Source organism: Ursus arctos, unplaced genomic scaffold (genome assembly GCF_023065955.2).
Source record: "Ursus arctos isolate Adak ecotype North America unplaced genomic scaffold, UrsArc2.0 scaffold_13, whole genome shotgun sequence".
Classification (NCBI taxonomy): Eukaryota; Metazoa; Chordata; class Mammalia; order Carnivora; family Ursidae; genus Ursus; species Ursus arctos.
The window spans coordinates 17,223,836-17,242,880 of NW_026622797.1; the positions used below are offsets into that span (position 1 = coordinate 17,223,836).

At 45.9% G+C, this 19,045-nt stretch overlaps 1 protein-coding gene across 8 annotated transcripts in view; it reads right to left on the reverse strand.

Annotated features, from left to right (window-relative positions):
* SASH1 (SAM and SH3 domain containing 1) overlaps positions 1-19,045 on the reverse strand; it is a 244,748-nt gene that overhangs the window by 86,956 nt on the left and 138,747 nt on the right. For all 8 annotated transcript variants that reach the window (XM_044386408.3, XM_048226135.2, XM_048226134.2 and 5 more), the window contains exons 3-4: positions 16,333-16,383; positions 16,157-16,206 (exon numbers count right to left, since the gene is read on the reverse strand). In XM_044386408.3, the coding sequence (XP_044242343.3) occupies positions 16,157-16,206; positions 16,333-16,383 (101 nt within the window). The remainder of the gene's footprint in view (positions 1-16,156; positions 16,207-16,332; positions 16,384-19,045) is intronic.

The window sequence follows — 19,045 nt, forward strand, 5'->3', positions numbered from 1 at the left end:
ATTTCAGGCTCCCAGGAACCATGGCAAGTCCCATCACACAGATACAGAAACGGAGACCTGGCAAGTTCATGAAAGTGACTTATCCGATTGCAAGTCAAAGAGCTGGGGCTCAGCTCTTCTGACCCCAACCTGATGTTGGTCCCACTGAAACACCAGATTCACGAAGGCAAGGGCCTCTCCCGTCTGATTCACGGTGCCGGGTATGAAACCGTGAGCCTGAAATGGGTCCATATTCTCTAATTATTGGTACTCAAAGTGCCAACTTAGTTTTGTGATTTGGCCACTTGCGTCTGCAGATGCAGGTCAAGATCTGATTTTTGACATTTCCTTAACACACACACACACAAAAGGTGCTGAGTGAAAGGGAAACAAACTCCTCTGTTTTTTTTCTGCTTTTGGTGGAACCAATAGAAACTAATGTTTTCCTTTTATGGCCCCATGTGAATTTTAAATTTTATTTAGGTCTTTATATCTTCAGAATTACTGAATTAGGGGCGCCTGGGTGGCTCAGTTGGTTGAGCGTCTGCCTTTGGTGGGGGTCGTGATCTCAAGGTCCTGGGATCCAACCTCACATGGGGCTCCCCGCTCAGCAGGGAGCCTACTTCTCCCTCTCCTCCCTGCCGCTCCCCCTGCTTGTGCTGTCTGTCAAAAAAATAAATAAAGATCTTAAAAAAAAAAAAAGAATTACTGAATTATGGTCAAAAGCAAAATAAAACACGATTTTAGCACATTGTTTTTACCACAAAAGCTAGTTTTTATAAAATGAGAGAAGTACTGTAAGTAGCTTTATTTACATTTTCTGATGATGGCTACTTATTCTGTAAATGAGGCAAAATTATTCTTCCCTTCTATTTCCCCTTTAAAATTTAGCGCATACAGGGGTGCCTGGGTGGCACAGTTAAGGGTCAGTTTCGGTTCAGGTCATGATCTTGGGGTCATGGGACCAACCTCCGCATCGGGTTCCATGATCAACACGGAGTCTGCTTGGGACTCTCTCTCCCTCTGCCTCTGCCTCCGCCCCTCCCCACCGTGCTTGCACACATGTACACATACTCTTTCTCATAAATAAATCTTAAAAAAAATAATAAAATAAAATTTAGTGCATACATGTAATAACTCTGTGGTCCAAGAAAGGTTTTTCTGCAAGGAAATGTGGCTGAGATGTGAGTCTAGCTGGACAGACAGGGAAGGACCTGCATGTCCCCATGGAAGGCTGTGGTTATCAGGATGCACGGTATGGGCTCGGCACAAGAACAGCTATGGCAACCGGCTGCCACTCTGTGTGGTACAGGGTGCATTTGGGGTCATTTATGCCAGCGGAGGCTGGCACGGTACGGAAAACCAGCCTTTGATATGCTTATCAAATGTGCATGAACCTGCAGGGAACACCAGGCTGCAAAGAGCCGGCCCCTAAGAGCCTCAGCCTCAGCGTGGGGAAAGGGAGAGGGGAGACGGCAGGAAAAGAGGCTCCATTCAATTATCTCCTCAGTCTGTTTCCATGGCAACGGCTCCGGAAGCGGGTCAGAACTTTCTCAGTGGAAACAAACAGCGGCTCCCATTCACCACTGCCCAGGCCACGCTGGCCACGCCGGCCGTTGTGCTGTCTGGGCACAGAGGCCCCAGCTTGGGGACACGGGGGCCAGGGCTGCCCTTCTTCTGTCAGCTGCTCTGAGGGGAGCAGGGAGCCGCCTCTGAAGGACAGATCTGGAGGAGCTGCGGGTTTGGAGGGCCCTTCCTCGGCCTGCTGGTCACAAGCCAGAGGCACAGTGGCCAGCCACCATCCAGGACGTGGCTGTAGGAGCCATCGGCCTGCCCTACTTCTCCTGGGGAGCAGCACAAAGGATCAGGTCCTTTCCACCATGACCGCGGCCACAGCCCCACCTTCGATTCCTTCAGACACAGCTGAAGGAAAATTTTTATGTTATCAACACTAAAAGATGGGAACTAAGGTCTTCTTGTCCTCTCAGATTTTTTTTTTAACTGAGATATAACTGACATATGACACATTAGTTTTAAGAGTAAAATCTAATGAGTTGATATTTGGATGCATTGCGAAATGCCCACAATAAGTCTAGTTAACTTTCGTCACCATTCAGATCTCATTTTTCAATTCCCACACATGTCCTCTGTCACATCCACATGTGCTGTCCTCCAACTCTGCTGGCTGGTCTCACTTGGCTCTCGGATTGCTTCACATCCTTCCCCCTTCTGCTCCTGAGGCTTTCTCTGAAGTGACGCATGGGCACCTGATAGACACTCCGGGAAGCAGTGCCAGGGTCACCGTGACGACACACGCCCTCTACCGCAACAGCTGGGTGCCACCACCGCTTCCATGGCGGACTGAGATGTGGAGCAGAAGCAGAGAGTGTCAACCCAAAGGAAAAGAAATGGGTGTTGGCAGTGATTTGTAACACCAAGCTGGCTGCCTAGGAACCTCCCGGAAAACTTATTAAAGACTCCCAAGTTCCACATCTCAGCCACATCTGCAGAAGTCAATGCATGAGGCCTGAGGGTCTGTCTTTCCAACAAGCTCTCCAGCTAACTGTGATGGGTGGGTATGCTTGCGACCACGGCTGAATCCAAGAGACACTGGGAACACATTCCCCACCCTTCTTTCTCCATTTCCTCCTTGCACCCTTCTACTCCAAGGTTTCCAAAATCTAGTAAGCAGGATTTCAAGTGCAGTTTTCAGAAGAGAATTCAGAATATGAAAATACAATAAGCTCATACAGCAGCCAAGTTTGTAGACACGAGGTTGGGGGCCAGGGGTAGTCGAGTGCACCGTATCCATCCCCAGTACTTGGCATGCAGGAGACACTCCTTAAAGATTGAATGAAGGAATTAGCCAGTGGGATGGAAGAATTTAAAAACTAGAAGCCTAATAAAGGTTCTGGCAAGTTTCAGACCTTCAGGATCTGTCCCCTGGACCACTGGTCTCCTGCCCTCCTGGAGGCACCCCGACCTAGCTGCTCACATTGACAATGCTCCTTCTAACATACAAAACCCACCGCTAGGCAACCCCTGGGCTCTGAAGACCTCCCAAAGCTGGCCCCAGGGGCTGCACGGACTCTGAACCACTTGCCCACCCACCTACCTCATACCCTAGCTTCTGTCTAGAATTCCCTTCCCCTCCAATTTTGCCCTCCCTGCGGTGCTCACTCCTTTGGGCACCTGACCTGGATTTGTAGCCTATCGACTTAGCTCAGCTGGATTATGTCTCCCAGAATTCCCTCCCTGCCGTGTGCCGGGTCAGCGTGAGTCACGTGAGCTACTTCATGGGAGATGCGGAAAGCAGAGGCAAAGCAGCTATTTTCTTTCTATGCTTCCAAGTCCGTGCAGGGCATGAGGCCCTGGTGTAGCTGACACACGTCATCACAGGCCCCAGGGGCAGCTGGTGGCGGGGGGCAGCAGCTGGGCCCACCGTGCTTGAATTCCTGCCCAGTCTGCTCTTCAGGTGCTCTGAGCTCCGGGCCTGTGGCTGGTGAGCATCTCAGGAAGGACGCCAGCTCCTCCTGCAGGTTCCTGGTGAGTCAAAATTGGAGGCTTGCGTGGAGGTGGTGAGAGAGGATGTGTCCGTATTTGCAGGTGGCAGTTTATCCCCTTTCCCCACCTGCCTGCATCTGACGTCAGACCACACCATCAGACACAGAGCAGCCAGGCCTAACAAACACAAGCGGTCAAAACCCCGTAAAAACATCACCTTCACGTCCGCTTCTCCAACAGAGGCCTGTCTGATACCAAACTTCTGTGTCTGCGGCGGGTGCCCGGCCCCCAGGAGCCTGGCTGGCCGTCCTCCTCCAGGCCCCTCTGCATTGCACTCACGGCACGTGATGATCGTGTAGTCATGACTTCTGCAGGTCATAAGGGGACAGCTACCTTCCCATCCCATCCATCTTTCCAGCACCTAGCAAATTTATCCACACCGCAGAAATCTGGAAAATGTTTATCCAACTGCACTTCATTGCTGCCTGGCCCATCATGGGAATTCCCCGACGCACCAGTCCGTGGTCTGCGTGGTGGCGTCTATGAGAAGAGGCCCGGCCCTGGCAGGCAGATGGATCTGTACTAGAATTCCACCTCTGCCTTGCCCAAGCTTTGTGATTGTGATTTTGGCAAGTCATTTAGCTTTTCTGACCCACAGCGCACCCCATTCCCTTCACTGTTAGCTACCATTTACTTTGTGCAATACAGTTGTCCATAGGGGTCTTCCCTGTTCCTGCCAGGACAGGATTGCTATTTATTTACTGATCGCCACCCCGCCCCCCCAGCTCAGTGTCCTGTTCACCTCTCCTGCAGGAGACAGAAGAAACCGCAGCCCCTCGCATCCTAAATACCTCCTGGCCGCGGCCCGGGCGTATGGACTCCAGCTGGGGCCAGGCAGCTGGGGCTCACTCACAGATGAAGCGAAGGGCAACAGAGTCTACAGCAGGGAACAGCTGAGGTGGAGAATTCTAGCACAGCTGCTCCTGCCCCGAGCCCCTGCCTTCTGGAATGCTGAGCCCCTCAAATATGCTACGTGCTGGGGCGCACACGTGTGCAGACGCAGAGCCGCCCACACAAACACGTCCTTCGGCACGCTGCAACTGCACGAGCTCTCTGAGAATGCTGTTGTCTCCTGGCCTCCCCTTCTTGGGGTTATGAAAAGGAAAGGAGGGGCGCCTGGGTGGCACAGTGGTTAAGCGTCTGCCTTCGGCTCAGGGCGTGATCCCGGTGTTCTGGGATCGAGCCCCACATCAGGCTCCTCTGCTGTGAGCCTGTTTCTTCCTCTCCCACTCCCCCTGCTTGTGTTCCCTCTCTCGCTGGCTGTCTCTATCTCTGTCAAATAAATAAATAAAATTAAAAAAAAAAAAAAAAAGAAAAGGAAAGGAAAGTTCACGTAGGAATGGCGTATTTTCCGTGGCCCTAGCCATTGGCTGAGCTCTGTGTAGGACACCATCTAAGACGACACAGGATGAAAACCACAGACACACCATGGCCACAGATGATGCCACATGTGAAAGAGGTAGTGGAGAGAGAACAAGCGAAACGTGAACCCCGATCACATGCCGGGCACTGTGCTAGGTATCTCGCACAACCAACCTCGGAAAGAGCTTTTATTGTGCACACTTTGTGGTTTAGGAACCTGAAGCTTAGAGAATTTAAATCAATTGTTCCTCATCCCACAATCAGCAGAGCTTAAATGCAGGCTCAGGGTCTGTCCAACACCAACGACAGCACAGCAGCACATGTGGACAGGCCACGCAAGACTGGTCGGTGCAGGGCATGCTCCAGGCTGGGGCAGCGAACGAAAGCAGACCCCCCCGACTCTAACTCATCACTGAGTAGCTGAAGCCCGGAGGGGTGACCTGATTCAGACGGCGAGCACGCTGAGCTGCTCCAGCCCCTTGGACAGGGACCTTGCCCTCCTGCCCACAGCCTTGGCAGATAGCTCTTGGTAAACTGAGCAAAGGGAAAGAACACATAATATACATACTAATCTAATGCCTGGCTCTTGGTGCAGCCCATTCATTTTCTGAAACCTAAGCCTGACGTTCTGCCTCTACTTCCCACCCTGCTGAGCTCAAACAATGGCAGTCCAAGCAGCCTCTGGTTCCCTTCCTGGCTCTGCGCTCATGAGCCACGATCGCCGGCCTCCTTCTCCTGGGAGGACAGTGGGCACCAGCAAGGACATATTCACCTGAACAGGGCAGAACTAACTTGTGAGCTATTCTGAAGGACACACCTCCGTGGGGCTTCCTCATCCCAGCGCACACATGTACGTCCCCCATGGGAAAGAGCTGGCATTCCCCTCCCCAGCCCGCAGCCCTGCCACAAACAGGATGTGGAAACAGGATGCATTCGTCTCAGCTCCAGGGGACACGGCTTGACCTGGATTTCCCAGCAAACTTGCAGACCTCATCAGCAATTCTCAGTGAATCTAGTCTGTTTCAAAGGAGGATTCATAACTGCACAGCCCGCGGGTTTCTAGTGCTTACTTCTACAATGAGAATGAGCAGAGAGCGCCCCACCTTGTCACGCAGAAGTACACAGAACCACAGACGCAGACCCTGCTTTCGGCGGCAGCCACAAGGGATGGGGCCTGAGCCCTTCTCCTCCAACCCAGTCTTCAGGAACAAGAGACTTTCTTATTGAGGAAGAGGGCGGAGGTCCCCACTAGGAAACGACTTAGTAAAGGAAGAATGTCTTACACATTTCAAGAAGGCTGGAGACAAAGTTACCAAGAACTGGATTCGAAGTTCTACTCTTAATAGAGCCGTAACAAACCAATTTTCTTTCAAAAATGCACTTCCCCCCTCTATTTCTATGAATTGTCCAGGACAGGCAATTCTCTAGAGACAGAAGCTAGATTAGTGACTGCTTAGGGAATAGGGGTCATCAGGAGATGGAGGGTTGACAGCTAAAGGGTTTCTTTTGGGGGAGATGAAAGGTTCTAAAATTGACTGCTGTGACGGCCACACAAATCTGTGACTGTGTTACGCACCTTGCGTTGTATACTTCTGGCAGGTGACTTATACGGCATGTCTACTGTATCTCCATGAAGTTGATTTACTATTATTTTTAAAGATTTTATTTATTTATTTGACAGAGATAGAGACAGCCAGCGAGAGAGGGAACACAAGCAGGGGGAGTGGGAGAGGAAGAAGCAGGCTCCTAGTGGAGGAGCCGGATATGGGGCTCGATCCCAGAACACCAGGATCACGCCCTGAGCCAAAGGCAGACGCTTAACCACTGAGCCACCCAGGCACCCCCATGAAGTTGATTTAAAAACAACTAAACAGATGACCACACGTCAACCTGTATACAATGTTCACAGCAACACTGCTCATAAGAGCCAAAAAGTCAACACAGCCGTAAGTGTCCACCAATCAATAAATGGATAAACAAAATGTGGCATATTCATACAACAAAAAGGAATCAACATGAATGAGCCTTGAGACCATTATGCTAAGTGAAATAAGATAGTCAATTAAAACACATACGAGTCTTTGGGGCATCTGGGTGGCTCAGTCGGTTAAGGGTCTGACTCTTGATTTCGGCTCAGGTCATGATCTCAGAGTTGTGAGATCAAGCCCCATGTCAGCCTCTGTGCTCAGTGGGGAGTCTGCTTGTGATTCTCTCTCTTCCTCTACCCTCCTACCCCCCTCTCTTTCTCCTTCTGTAAATAAACAACAACAAAATTTTTTTAACCCACTGAATTACATATTTTTAATGCGTGATTTGTATATATGATTTTTAATTTAAACTCAATTAATTAACATATGGTGTATTATTATTAGAAGCAGACTTCAGTGATTCATCAGTTGCGTGTAACACCCTGTGCTCATTTCATCACGTGCCCTCCTTAGTATCCATCACCCAGTTACCCCATTCCTCCACCCTCCTCCCCTCCAGCAACCCTCAGTTTGTTTCCTGTGATTAGGAGTCTCTTATGGTTTGCCTCCCTGTTTTCATCTTGTTTTATTTTCCCCTCCCTTCCCCAACTCTCCTGTCTTGTTTCTTAAATCCCACATATGAGTGAAACCTTATGATAATTGTCTTTCTCTGATTGAGTTAGTTTGCTTAGCATAATACCCTCTTAGTTCCTGGTATGTGAATTAGATCTCAATGAACCTGTTGCCAAAAAGAAAAGAAAAGAAATGTACTTTTCCAACAAAACTGCAAGTTTTAAAATTTTTAAGAATTAAAAAAAAAAAACTATCATATCTTGTGTGCAATCCTTGATGTGGTACCTTTATCTAGAGGTAATGTGTGTTCTGTCATTTCTATTTAACAGAGGAAAAATGTGAGGAGACTTGAACACGATTACAGAATGGAACTGGGTGAACACGATTACAGAATGGAACTGGGTGGGGAGAGGGGAAGAGGCCTTAGAATTAGATCTGGGGATTTGTGGAAGCTACTATTCTTTGCCTTACATGTTTTTAAAATGTTTTAATGGGTGTCTTTTTAATGTTAATATTCACCAGCAGAAAACACTTGCTTCTTATCCCCTTGCTATTGGCTGAGGGAGACCCTAGCGCGTGCTGGGGAGCAGGTGAGGCTGAAGTACGTCTTCTGCGATTCCAGTCTTGGGGACAGTCCAGTTTTAACCTCCTTTCAAAGAACTACAGAAATCAATGATTTCAATGCGAATACTTAAATGAGCACTCGCTCTGTGCAAACAACTCTTCCGGACACTGGAGAAAATTCAGAGAGAAGAATGTGAGCTCTTAGCTTCCTGGAGTTCACCATCATGCTGGGCCAGGTGCCTTAGGAAAGGATACAAAGCCAGAGCTGCAGGCAAGGGCACGAATTTGGGCCAGACGAGATTTAGACAAGATTATGGAGCACTTGGTAGGTGTTGGATAGCTTATTAAGTGAGGTGCGTACTGTACCGATCATCCTCGTTTTATAGTTGCGGAAACCGTAGACACAGAGCTGGAGTAACTTGCCAAGAGCTGCAGTGCTGGTAAGAAAGAGCCTGGATGTGACCCGGAGAGTCTGGTATCAGGCAGGGCATCCTAACCCCAAGGCTGGTATGGCACTCAGACTGGATGAGGTTTTTTTTTGTCTCTAGCTCTGGGACCTTAGGCAAGCTAATTTATCTCAAAAATAGTATATACTTCAATGAGTCCATGAAAAATGAAATGACAAAATACAGTGAAAGGGATTAGCACGGTGTCCAATAATAGAAATAACCCAATAAGCACTGTTAGGACAATGATACCTATTACAATACACTGAGACCTCAGATCTGTGCCAGATGCTACTGGATTCCAAAAGGTGGAAAGATTACAGCCAGGGAAGGGACTGAGAAAGCATCCACGGAGAAGCAGCTCTTAAAAGAGGACCTAAAGAAAGGAGACGCGTTCAAGGCAGGAGCTCCACAGAGCCCAGGAGGCATTTGGGAGATCAGAGGAGGCAGTGGGGCTGGCGGTGGGAGATGTGGCGGTAAGGATGGGCCAGGGCTGGACTGCAGGGATTCTGACCAAAGTGCAAGCACATAGAGGCCCTAACTGAATAGGTGCCACTGGGGAGATCTGAGCATCCCCTCACTGCAGTGTGGCCTGATTGTACTTTATGGAGACTGATTGTGGGGAGGGGGGGTCACTTCCTGAATGCACTTTTCTAGTTCATGGAAACAGTACTAAAGGTATCATTTGCAGTAGTGACGGTAAAAAAGCGGGAAACACAGGAAAAGTTATAAAAGTAGAAGGAACAGGGGTACCTGGGTGGCTCATTCGGTTAAGTATCTGCCTTTGGCTCAGGTCATGATCCTGGGGCCCTGGGATCGAGCCCGCTTGGCACTCCCTAAGAGCTCTGTCCCTTTCCTTTGCTCATGCTCGCTCTCTCTCAAATAAATAAATAAAATGTTAAAAAAAAAAAAAAAGAAGTAGAGCGACAGGATTTCATAACTGAGGTTTTGGAATCACGAAAGAAAAGCAGAAATTGGTCCTAAGAACAGAAGAGAGACGGATGATCAAAGAGAAAGTTGTCAGACAGAGAAGGAAAGAAGGATAAAGAGGGAGTGAGGAGTTCTGCTGTAAGAACACGCAGCTGGGGTGACAGCGACAGTCATGAGCAGGCATCCGGCAAGTCACAGCAACAGGCACGTCACCACATCGGGAAATGGGGCAGGGGGACAGATGTGGATTGAAGGTGGGCGCCCAGACACAAGAGGTCAAAACCCTGGGTGTGGGTACCTGGGGAGAGCTTGCAGGCTGGGTAAAAAGCCCCAGGGGGATGCCCATGGTAAGAAATGGGCAGAAAAAGGGAACTGCCAAGAATGGGCACCCAGCGAGGAGAAGCTGGAAGCTGCCACGTCACAGGCACCAAACCAAGGCGAAGAGGGAAGCGGGACCCGCGGGAAAGGCAGCCGTGCCAAACACAACAAGATCTGCGAACCGGGAGGGGCCTCTGGGTTGGTTATCGTTGCAGCACTGACCTCAGCATTTCAGCAAGGAAGAAGACAGGAGTTGGGCCGCGGGGGCCAAGTTCAGTAACTGGGGGAGCAGAAGTCAAACTATGGTTTTCGAGAATAGCAAGAAGCCTTCTATGGGATGGACAAGTATGAAGCACATGTGTGAAAGACCCGGGGTTCAGAGTGGGAGGTCACACACACACACACACACACTCACACACACACACACACGTGCACACCTGTAACCTCGGTCTACCATAACAGTAGCAGGACAGTGTGGGGTTACACAGCCCAATAGCAGGTCACTGTACCCCAACTCTGTGAATCAGGGAAGACTTCTGGGAGGAGCCAAGACCACAGCTGGATTTCTCAGTTTGATGGGGTTTGCCCAGATAAGGGGAGGTAGAGAAGACGGTGAGAATGGGGGCCGGGGCACCCTACCGGAAGGAGCAACAATTTCAGAGGCTCAGCATGCCACGGGAGCTCGTGGCCCATCTGAGCAATCACAGGAGCTTCACCCTGCCTGGAGAGCAGGTCCAAAGACGAGCCCGGTGGACAGGCAGGCAGACGCAGACTGTGAGGGGCAGGAAGGCAAGATCAGAGATGTAAGCGGTCCAGAGAGGAGCAGGAGAGAGCGAGCAACCAGAACACAGCCACACAAGCAGGGCTTCTTCCCTGAAGGCCAAGGGGAAGGAGGAGGTGAAACAGGGATTTGGAAGGGGGAGAACAGGAGAGTTGATGCCGTCAAAAGAGTATATATATACTATCAGCTTGCCAGACAAAACAAATCTGAGGATGAAGCAGTGTCCAAACGGAGTCGATGCCTGCACAGAACATTTGTAAACCAGATTCCATCCAATTCATCCGACCACAGAGCACTGCTCTACTGGCTTGCCCTCCTTTGATTCATCTTCCTCTTCCACCACACGATATATTTTTGGACTTTTTCACCATAAAATAGTTCAAGTATAGTCATAGGTAATGAAAGAAAGGGAAACTAAATCAGTGAATTTTCAACTCTGATGAAAGACTTGGTAGAAAAGAGCTTATAAATATTGGCGAAGGTGAAGTTTTGAGATTTATTTTGGACCTTCCAGCCTCTGTAAATAAATAACGGAGACACAACTTAGACCTGAATGCGAGTAAAACTTGCCCCTACCTCCAAGAGTGTAGGTTTTAACTGCTGCTATTTATATAATGCTAATGAACTCAATTTGCCCCTAACCTCTCTATCTGCATAAGCAATGCAATTATAAGTACTCTGGAATTATAGCTTAATGGTAGGAGCATGGGTTCTCAACTGGGATAAAATCTGGGCTCTGCCACTTAACTAGCTGTGTAGCCTTGAGCAACTTATTAACCTCTCTGTGCCTCAGTTTCTGCATTTGCCAATGGGAATAATAGCACAGAAAACCTCACAGGGACGTTGTGAGGATTAATTGAGTCAATGTTAAGTGCTTAGTTCTGTTTCTGGCCCATAACGTTACCTGCTATTTCCTGCTTTTTCTTTTCCTATTTGCAGAACCAACCCTATAAAGGCTCTTTCCAATCTAGATACACACCTAGAAATAATAACCAGATGGGCTCCCCTTCAGTTGGCTTCCTCGAAAGTAATGAATCGAAATCATCTTGACACACGGTGTATTTATTAGATCTCTAGCTAATTTTCAGAGTACTCTGTTTCAGATATACACGTACAAATAAAAGATTAAATTATTGTGGAAAACACTGCTATGCTAGTCTCCTGCCCAATGTCTGGCCTCCCTCCTTCCTCAAGATGCCCATTTTGTTCAGGGCAATAAAGCAGTCACCAGAAAAACACTCATCCCTCCAAGCTCTCGATGGCAATGGTGGTCAAGTGCCCCAATTCGGGGCTCACTTCCTTTATTTTTCTCCGTAGCACCACTGAAAGCATGTAACTGTGTCCTATGACATCTCCCTCCATGCTGACACAGCTCATGTCCGCTCATCATGCATCCTAGCGCCCCAAATGGGGTCCGGCATGCAAAGCCGGTGCTCAGGGAACAGCTGCAGCTTTAAGAAATGAGTGAGACAAACTGGAATGTGTTGGACAGGGTTTCTAGGAAAGCTTTGTAAAGGATGTGCCTGTGGCTTTTTGCCCTTTGACCTTCTTCACCCTGTTTCTCCTTCCCACCTGGAAGAAGTAGTGGCCGCTTTAAAGCCAGGAGGGTAACAATAACAAACAACACAATGTGGGTTCCGGAAGGCTCCGCAGAGCCTTAGCGCCAGCCCCTAGACCTCCCAGCGGAACAAGGAGCTATCAAATGAACACTGTATTTTTTTTTTTTTTAATATCACTATAGGTCATGTTTGCTGTTATTTGTAACTAAATGCATTCCCAACAGATACTTTTGGGGCACCTGGGTGGCTCAGTCAGTTGGGCATCTGCCTTTGGCTTGGCAGCCAAAGGGATCAAGCCCCGAGTCTGGCTCCCTGCTCCACCGGGCATGTGCTTCTCCCTCTCCCTCTGCCAGTTACCCCCTACTTGTGTTCTCTCTCTTTCTCTCATACATACATACATACATAGAATTTTCCCAGCAAAAAAGTCTTGCTCTCTAGATATTTTTGAGACTAACTGGTGAATAACAAAAAATTTAATTAATGTTCAGCTCTTTAGCCAGTCGACACAAATCCAAGATTGGTGTAATAAAGTAAATGGTCTCATCGATAGGCAATGTAAATAAATATAAATAGAAGTGGTGCAAATGAAAGCTCCCTTAGTGTATTTTATTATATTTTCGGTGAAAGCATAGAGAGACCAGATAGAGTGTAAGAAAACGTTCTGTCAGACTGGTGGCGACAGGTCTGTTCTAGATTTGGACGGACACACCTATCCCGTGGGTCTCAGGTATCTATGGGCCAAGTAGAGCCGGATCAGCCCCATCTGGCAGACGATTCAGGGACAGTGATATCGTGTATTCTCACTTCTTGTCGGACTTCTCACTGCTTGTCCGACCCCCACAAAAGATCCACCTCCTTGGTCTCTTCTGGTCAGAGCTATATTCCTGTAACTCAAGACTTTTAAACCCTGTTAAATGGTAAATACCACTGGGAGAGATGATGTATTTCTCAGAAATCAGGTATTTGCATTCTAATTAACACCTGATACTTCCTTGGCTCAGGTTTTGTGTGGGGGAGGGAGGAAGATGTGCTGAGGCCTGAGACAACAGGGGGTAGCTGTGGGGGGAGGGGCTGTGGATCAGGACAGCAGAAGCCACGAGGCCATTCATGTTGGCCCATCCCACGTTGCTCCTGCCACCTAGGCCTCTGCTCTAAGGGCGGGCTGCTGCAGAATTTGCCTACTTTTGTCTACTGTGTTCTCTTGCCTTTTGAAAGCAGAAGAAAACTTCTGCCCATAAAACAACACTGCTGACTCAGAAGGATATTTTGGTTGGCAGATACTTGGCGGACACTAACCAGACACAACCAACTGGTTTGCCAGGTCATCCTCCACTTACAAAACTACCAGCAAGCATTTTGATCTGAAGAATAGCAAGATTCAGCATTTCAAGGTAGTCACTTTCTCAAGTACAAAGATGCAATTATTCAATATAAACAAAACTCATTCAGATTATAATCTGACCTAGAGTGTCCATCTTATTTAAAAAAAAAAAACTTTTAGAAGGTTTAATCCAAAGTAATTATCAATATAAGAATAAGTATCAACATTCTGTAACCATCACTGTAAAAATTGATTTAGGTAACAATTATAAAAGGAATCTAAAACCGTCAGGTAGAAGTTTGATGAGGAACAATCATTTACATAGCCTCAGATCATCTCCCCACAGAATATTTACTAATTGCAAAGGGAAAATTCTAACTTCTCAGAAGAAACCTGACGGGCATCACCACAATCAAATGACCAAAATCAGTATCACCAACAACGGGACAGACTGACATCGTGATGCAGTGCACTGGGAAGAACACAACATCAAAAATGTATTACCTGAATCCTAAGAAGAAACCCAGATGGAAGAATATTTCATAAAACAACTAGCCTACCCTCTTAAAAAACCCATCAGTAGCATAAAAGACAAAGAAAGGCCAAGACATCCTTTCAGATTAAATATGACCAGAGAGAGGACATGTGAATATGATGAGTCATTTTTTTAAGTGTTGGACTGAAGAAAAAGTGTTGTAAAGAAACACTAGTGGGGCAATTAGAGAAACTCGAACATGAACTGTACATCAGGAAAATCGCTATTAAAATTCCTCTACTTGGTAATTATACTGTGCAGTTCTGTAAGAGAAGGTCCTGGTCCTTGGGAGATACATGCTGAGTACTGAGAAGCGAGAGTCACAGAGTTTGTAACCTACTCTCTGATCGTTCTGCAATAATCGTAATTAACAATATTATGTGTGTGCACATGTGTGTGTCTAGGAGGGAGAATAAGAGTGTGCAAACTGAGTCTAAGTAAAAGTTATATGGAAGTTCACTGCACAACTCTTGCAACTTTGCTCTAAGTTTAACATTTTTCAAAAGTTTTTTTCTAAAATAAGAAAAACAAGAGTACCATAGTTTTCAAAAAACAATGGGGAAATACAGGGCAAAATGGATGAAAACTTTTAAGTTACTTAGAAATACCCAGGTTCAAGTAAACCACTTAAAAGAACAGAAGCAAAATGGCTGTATTACAGATGGAGAGGTTGGGGCTGTCAACAGTACTGTGTGTGGTGTGTGTTCAAAATTTCTTGTTAACCTCAGAGGAGGCTGAGAGTCTCTCTGCTAGCCACAAGAGCCACGCCACATTTTACTAAGCGAAGGATATAAACACAGAAAGAATAACTACCCACAACTGGGGGAAAGAAGAAATACCCAGCCTAACTAAGATTAGTACAAATTTGGTGAGTCACTTCCTCTTAGGAGAAAAGACAAACATTTCTTGTTTCCCGAAGGACTCAGTTCGGAAGAACACCTGAATTCTCAGCCTGAATCGTGCCAAATAGGTAGCAACCTGGGTCAGAAGAACCTACGGCCCATTAACTCCATGCTTCTGCCCACACTCAACTCAATGTACTCCCGTGGTACCTCCAATTTCCAAACCAATGTCAACTCCAATCTCCAAGCTCCTTCAGCCTCCACACTACTAAGCTGCTAGGAGGTTACGTGCAACTACGACAAAGGAGATTCAAGTTAATTGCACACATATTCTCTAACCTTGAATGGGCAATGGCCTTGGTTTGCTTTTTGTTCGTCACCCCCAATGTTCCTCAGTCCTGAACCAAATCTGCTCCACCTCTTGGGAACTGAAGCCTTGGCAAAGCAGCCTTCCCTCCTGGAAGCCGCCTCTGTGCGAGCAGCACGCACACGTGGACGGATTAGACAGAGCTGTGCTATAAAGCACACACACGCTCTCCCAACGTGCGCTTTTCATTCCAGAAATACTTTATTCCTAAACCACTTCTATGCTTCTCTTGGCACAAAACAGTGTAAGTGGCTCCGGGCCAAAGGAAGTGTCTGTTTAAAGATGAGGACTTTCTTAAAATTTCTTTACCTCGGAAGATCATAAATAGAACATTCTAGTGTAATTATGATGGAATAAAGAAGAAATGGGAAAGGTTATAGAAAACAAAAGAAAAAAGAAAACCCATTCGCTTTGTTTTTGTTTTGTTTTTTTTAAAGTTGCCTAAAAGAAACACTGCAGATATAATATATAACACAGAATTATCTTCCATGACGGTAAAGATTACAGGGTCCAAGTCAGGACAAAGAAGCAAAAATATTACCGTTAACATGAAAGGTTACCATCTTGTCACAAGCGTCTATTCTTGTTTTAAGGGCACCAACCAAAGCCAGATGCAGACAGGAGGTTTTTGTTTTGTTTTACATTGTTTTATTCTGGAATATATTGTATTTTTGTACCTTGCTTCTTTATGACTTTCACCCTGTATCAGAAAGTATTTTAAAAGAAGAAAAGCCATCTTGGTGGACCTGTCCTTTTCCTTTCTCTATGCTCATTTCCAGATATTTACTTAGAGTTCACTCACAATAAGCAGCTGAAACCAGTAACTCCTGCAGAACCCTTAGTCTTCACCAACTGAATTACAAAATACACTCTTACCCACCTACACACACACACACACACACACACACACACACACACACACACACACCCTGTGCAAGGAAAATGACATCATGCCCCACAGCACAGACACAACACGATCACCCACTCGACTTTCACCAGGATGGACCTTCTCAGAAATTCTGATCCGGGCAGAAGGAAGGAAACTCACTTTCTCTCCACTTCTGGGGTTGACACGGCGCTACAGAAGCCCAGCGACTCCTAGGAGAAAGAGGCACAGCGTGAGCGCAGCTAGAGTGGCAGGCTTCATCTGATTTGTACAGAATATCACTTAAAAAAAAAAAAAAGGCAGAAGCAAAAATAGATGATTAAAGTCATTGTGCTTACTTCGATCTGGGACCGCAGCTGAAGTGACGTGGGGCTAGCATCAGGTTTCTCCTAAAAGAGAACAGATGCGGGTTTAATGAGACTTCCCAACGTGGCATACACCAGAAAGACACATAGATATGTAAGCGGGGGGGGGGGGGGGGATTTGGGAAACACTAGGATAGAGTGGGAGGAGATGGTGAAGATAAATAGAGTTTCTGGAAAAACTAAAGTGCTTTTAAAATGAGAACTCTAGTCTTAAAATTGAACTGCTTCCCAAACTTCACCACTTGGCACTGCTGACAATTTTACTGCGGCAGAAAAAAAGCACAGTCCAGCTGAAGGGCACGGACAGTTAATGGTGAAATAACCCTCTGGATGTGGTCAGACCATCACTGGGACACAGAGTTTATAGGGATCCAGTTGTGTTCTTTTTCAATAATATTGGAGTTCCAACTGATTTTAAAATTCTAAATGTATGCAGAGAATTCCATAACATAGGGCTACTTGTAAGTATCTTTAGGAAGGTGGAAAGCTCACTGGATGTTATCATGTAGCCCTAGAAATCACCATGCCCCTATCACACAAATGAACTGGCTTCGCTGGAAATGTAAAAAAGAACTCTCAGCACCCAGTTAATAGATGAAATAAATGCATGAAATTATCAAAAGTCATCAAATCATAAGGAAAGGAATCATTTTAGAGATAAAATCATTTTATAGTTTACACTTCCCCTTTGGTTAAAAAGAGAGAGAGAGAGAGAGAGAGAGGTAAGCCAGTGACCCATGATGAAAATAATATATTGAAATAAGCCCTGGCAGCAAAATAGGAAACTTGCACTATTAGAAGTGTTAGAATATACTATGGGAAAGTAAGAGCTGCGCACAGTATGACACTGATATTTTTCACAAGTAGGGAATAATTCTAAATCCAAATAGATGCTAAAGTGGATATCCTCATCGAAAGTGGTACACAATCCGGGGTGGCCCCCAGCTGATTATGTCATAAGCAGGCCGACAGGCAGTTTTAGAGGAAGGAGGAATATCATTAACAAGTCTGAAATATCAGGTTCATTATGAGCTTTCCAATAATCCTTTTGTGTTCTTAATGACTGTTACATTCTTCAGGTCTACACATGCAGCATATGAACATGGCTTTGCTAGTCTCCGCTGACATTCAGGACATGGAAGCAGACAGATCATCCCAAATTCGGAATTCTCATTGCATCTAACTGTTCAATTTATTAAGGTTGCCTATGTCTCATTACTAGCATGATGACAAAACTAGGCCAGTATTTTAAAAACATAGCAATGAAACATTAAAATGAGTATAACTCAGAGTACATTTATAGATGTAAATAAGTAAAAGGAATCCAGTACATGAATCGACTATAAGATGAATGTGTTGGGTGACTAATCTGAGAACAGGATGATTTTGGACAAGCAGACTGAAAGAGAAAAGTACTTTAATGGACGAGAAACTCACTCACCCCTAGTCCCAGGGCCTTATTTGTTATGAAAAAATACCGGAGTGGTGTAAAGCCTCATAGAACTTCTCTTTGCTTAACATCCTCCTGGTTTTTATTGCCACTTTGTTCATAATGGACAAATTTAGATTTCTGTCCCAGACTTGATACACCATTTTTACAAAGCAACATACGGAACTGTGTGAGTTACATTCCAAGTCCAATTGGTAGGACATCAGACTCAGGTGTAATCAACACAGGAGATACATTTCTGGGAGGTTCTTCGTACTCAGAGACCAGTCATGATGCCCTGATACCTAACCTTTTAGCATCACACAGAGAAATTTATAAACTTAAACGGCAGGAAGTAAGCAAAGGTATAGTTTGCAGTTTTTCATACTAAATCCTCCTGTTCAGAGTCAGGGTGGGAACTTCAGAAAGATGACAGAACTCCATCACTTCCTCTGAAATTTTCTCTGAAACAGCCCCTTTAACACCCAACTCTAGCCCATGTCCTTCCATAACCACCAATGAAAAAAATAACTGATTAGCTCTCCTCCCTCCTCCATTCGTAACTATTCTTCAAGCTCTAAGTCTCTACTAGGTAATAGTCCACGACAGGAAATTGCCTGCTTTTATTGCGCATTTTTATCTGCACTTTTTCTACTAAATTTTATTTATGGAGTGTATCATTTGTGACTCCATATCATAAACATAACATTTATGGTACATTATGCAAAATGTGCCTTTTCCCTGCATACAAAGCAGGTGCTTGTTAACAACCACATTAAATGTTTGACGACCAGGAAGTAACATGCTAAACAATTCATCTTCACATGTTAGTCTGTTACTAATAACAGACTGTGTTTTGGGGACTTTTTAGGAAATTGGTTGGGGGTATAGTTTGACATATAATGTACTAAAATTTGTTCCTTTAGCCATCAAACTGAAGAAATGCAACACTGCAAGTAAGAGTTAAAGTTAGCAGGTGTCTGCTAAACGCCTGGATAAAAAGCCCACGTGCAGAGTATGAATAAGGTCCTGTATCATACACCTGAAGAAGTGCTGGATACTTTTATTCTGTTTATCACTGAAAAATATTAGATTTTTTTTGAAGATACAATGTGAAGTGAAAAGTACAATGGAATCAGACAGAAGAAGCACTAAGAGTGCAGTAATATAAGCGTAGCTTACACAGTAAAGAAGCAGGGATTCAAGTCAAAATGGGCAGAGAAAGGCTCCTTGATGTTCCCCTCCCTTGTCTATAGA